The following is a 3,488-nucleotide window of genomic DNA, read 5'->3' on the forward strand; positions in this document are numbered from 1 at the left end:
CGGGAGTCCGGCACGCGCCAGGCGCACGCACTGCAACAACAAACCCGGCTGAATGGAGAGTTTGCTAGGGACGGGCGCAGGGGACGGGCGGGGGCGGGCTGGGGGGGGAGGAGGGGGGTTCAGGGAGTGGGTGGGAGGAGGCGGTAAGAGGAGGGGGTGCGGGCTGCAGCCGCTCGCTGCAGCAGCGGGGAGTGGGGGGCGAGGCGGGGCCAGCGCTACGCGTGGGGCTGGGTGTCCCGTTGAAAAGGCGGCCGCACTCCGGCCGCCCAGCACTCTCTCACTTCTGGCCAGGGAACGTGGAAGGCGCAGCGACAGGGAGCCGGCCAAGGAGGGCGAGTGAAAAGAAGGAAATACGCAAAGAAAGGGGGTTAACCAAATAACACAAACAGCCCGAGTCGCGGCTGGAGAGACCGGGCGCAAGAGCGCGCAACCCTCAGGGGAGAAGAACAGAAGACAGCAGAGCGCGCTCACCGCCGACTTTTGCTTCTGCTGCTGCTTGCTTTTTTTTTTTTTTTTTTTTTAACCAGAAGGCGCTAGCGGCAGCCTCACACGCGAGCGCCACGCGAGGCTCCTGAAGCCGACCTGCGAAGGGGGGAGGGGAGGAGGAGGCGGGGTGGAGGGAGGAGGGGACGGGTTTGCACCTTCCTCGCTCCCACCCTAAGAAGTGGCTCCCGGGGATTTTGTATTTCTGTAACTTACCTCGGGACTCCAGCTTTCTCTCTCCCCTTCTCTCCCTTCTCTGTTCGTGCCCCTCCCCGGTCCTGTCTGTGCCCCCCTAGCGTGCGCCCCGCACCTCGCGTCCCCGCTCGCTCCGATCGCGCGACTCCTTGGCCGCCGCGGTGCATGGAGAGCCCTGCCAAGATGGAGAGCGGCGGCGCCGGCCCGCAGCCCCCGCAGCCCTTCCTGCCGCCCGCAGCCTGCTTCTTTGCCACCGCTGCACAGAGCGCGCAGCAGCCGCCGCCGCCGCCGCCGCCGCCGCCGCAGCTGAGCCCCGCGGCCGACGGCCAGCCCTCAGGGGGCGGTCACAAGTCAGCGCCCAAGCAAGTCAAGCGCCAGCGCTCTTCGTCGCCCGAACTGATGCGCTGCAAACGCCGGCTCAACTTCAGCGGCTTTGGCTACAGCCTGCCGCAGCAGCAGCCGGCCGCCGTGGCGCGTCGCAACGAGCGCGAGCGCAACCGCGTCAAGCTGGTCAACCTGGGCTTCGCCACCCTGCGGGAGCACGTTCCCAACGGCGCGGCCAACAAGAAGATGAGCAAGGTGGAGACGCTGCGCTCCGCCGTCGAGTACATCCGCGCGCTCCAGCAGCTGCTGGACGAGCACGACGCGGTGAGCGCCGCCTTCCAGGCGGGCGTTCTGTCGCCCACCATCTCCCCCAACTACTCCAACGACATGAACTCCATGGCCGGCTCGCCGGTCTCATCCTACTCTTCGGACGAGGGCTCCTACGACCCTCTCAGCCCCGAGGAGCAAGAACTGCTCGACTTCACCAACTGGTTCTGAGGGGCTCGGCCTGGTCAGGCCCTGGTGCGAATGGACTTCGAAAGCAGGTAGGCGACATGGGGGCCTGGACCGGGGGATTCTCTAGCCTTCATTCTTTTTCTTCTGTAGGAGGGCGACTGCCCCCACGGAGATGAGGGGAGGGGTGGATTGAAAGGATTTGTGAGTTTGTCCTTTTCAAATCCAGGCGTGTAAGTTTCAGCCTTGGCTTCAGGGAGCGGCGGCTTTGCCCAGGTCTCCAAGGACTTGCAGGGTAGGGGTACCCAGGCGGTGTACCGAGTACTAGACTTGTCAGAAGAGGCGCTCCACCTGACAGATCTTCCTCCCAACCTCCACTTCCTCCACCACTAGCCTCCAAGTCCACACTAACCTGTCCCCTTCTTCTTATGTTATAGGGCCTGCACAAGCTGCATCTTTAGTATTTTCTCCTCGGCGATGTTGGAAGGGAGAAGAAAGAAGAAGAAGAGAATAAGAAGAAAACAAACAAATCCAGGCACCCCACCCCCTACATCAACTAAGCGCCGCCCGCCTGAGAAGCAAGGCTCTGGCAAAACAGGGATGGGCTCAGAACAGTATCTTTGCACTCCAATCATTCCCTGAGATAGAGTGACTAGGACCCTAGGATGACTAGGATGCACAGATTGCAGCTGGTGTGCAAAAGCAGTGGGTTCCTGGCGTCAGGGAGCAGCACACGCCCTGTAGGAACTCCCACCCACCACTAACAGGCAGAGCTGACCTCCCCGCCCTCTCTTGAAAGCCAGTTCTTTGGCCCGCTAGAAATGGGTTGGTGTCCTTCCTCTGTATGCCCCACCCTGATAAAGCTGTGGACGTTCGTCTGCAGTGAAAGTATGGTATTTGAAACCCTGATCCTCTGGGGGTTTTCAAAACCCCCAGCCTCTTGGGGCCCCCCTCCCCAAGCTTCACTCCCTCACACCATCTTTTCCATCATTTTCATCATAGAATGCTTCCAATCTTTTGTGAATTTTTTTTATTATAAGAAAAATCTATTTGTATCTATCCTAACCAGTTTGGGGATATATTAAGATATTTTTGTACATAAGAGAGAAAGAAAGAAAAAAATTTATAGAGTTTTGTACAAATGGTTTAAAATGTGTATATCTTGATACTTTAACATGTAATGCTATTACCTCTGCATATTTTAGATGTGTAGTTCATCTTACAACTGCCATTTCCCCTATGTGGTTTTGTAAAGAACTGTCCTCATAGGTGAGATTTAAAGGCCATCGGATGTACTTCAGCACCAATGTGTCTTACTTTATAGAAACTTTGTTAATGTATTAATGATGTTATTAAATACTGTTCAAGAAGAACAAAGTTTATGCAGCTACTGTCCAAACACAAAGTGGCAGCCAGTTGGTTTTGATAGGTTGCCTTTTGGGAAATTTCTACCACTGCCCCTTTTTTTTCTTACTGTTTTATTACAAACTTACAAAAGAAAATACCCCGTGTATAACCCTGTTTTATACAAACTAGTTTCGTAATAAAACTTTTTTCTTTTTTTACAAATGAAAATAATCAGCTGCCTCCAAGTCTTCTTTGATGTTACTGCCCCATCCAAGTTATTATCAAAGTGCCAAAGGGAAGGGAGGGAGAGAGGGTGGTGTGAAAGATGCTAAGTGGCAGGGATGTCAAAGATAAGTGCTGTGACCAGGCCTATCCGACTCTATGAAACTTGTACAAAGAGATATATCTCTACCTGTATATCTACATATATAGATATATAGATAGTTTTCCTTGACATTTATGGTGTAAATGTATGCAGACACCTAGCAAATAGGTGGTGACTAACAGCTGCATCATCTTTTGATGAAATGACTGTACACTGAAAAAAATCTCCCCCAAAATGCACTGGAAGGAGAGGGTCCTCACCCCACTTTCCACCCCTTAGTCCCACTCTGAGTTTCTCATTGTGAAACTGTGGCAGGTCTGGATGAGATGATGAACATCAGCAGTGGGAGAAAGGATGGGGG

General features: G+C 54.3%; 1 protein-coding gene across 1 annotated transcript; it reads left to right on the forward strand.

Moving 5' to 3' along the window:
* The first annotated feature begins 843 nt into the window (after window positions 1-843).
* On the forward strand, window positions 844-1,500 carry ASCL1 (achaete-scute family bHLH transcription factor 1). The gene has a single exon (XM_065921110.1). The coding sequence runs from the start codon at window positions 844-846 to the stop codon at window positions 1,498-1,500; it is 657 nt and encodes a 218-aa protein (XP_065777182.1).
* Window positions 1,501-3,488: the final 1,988 nt, after the last annotated feature.

The sequence above is a fragment of the Muntiacus reevesi genome, chromosome 1, assembly GCF_963930625.1.
Source record: "Muntiacus reevesi chromosome 1, mMunRee1.1, whole genome shotgun sequence".
NCBI classification, from domain to species: domain Eukaryota; kingdom Metazoa; phylum Chordata; class Mammalia; order Artiodactyla; family Cervidae; genus Muntiacus; species Muntiacus reevesi.

Excerpts from the sequence above, each read along its gene's own strand:
- ASCL1 (XM_065921110.1), top strand. The coding sequence starts at position 844 with ATGGAGAGCCCTGCCAAGATGGAGAGCGGCGGCGCCGGCCCGCAGCCC.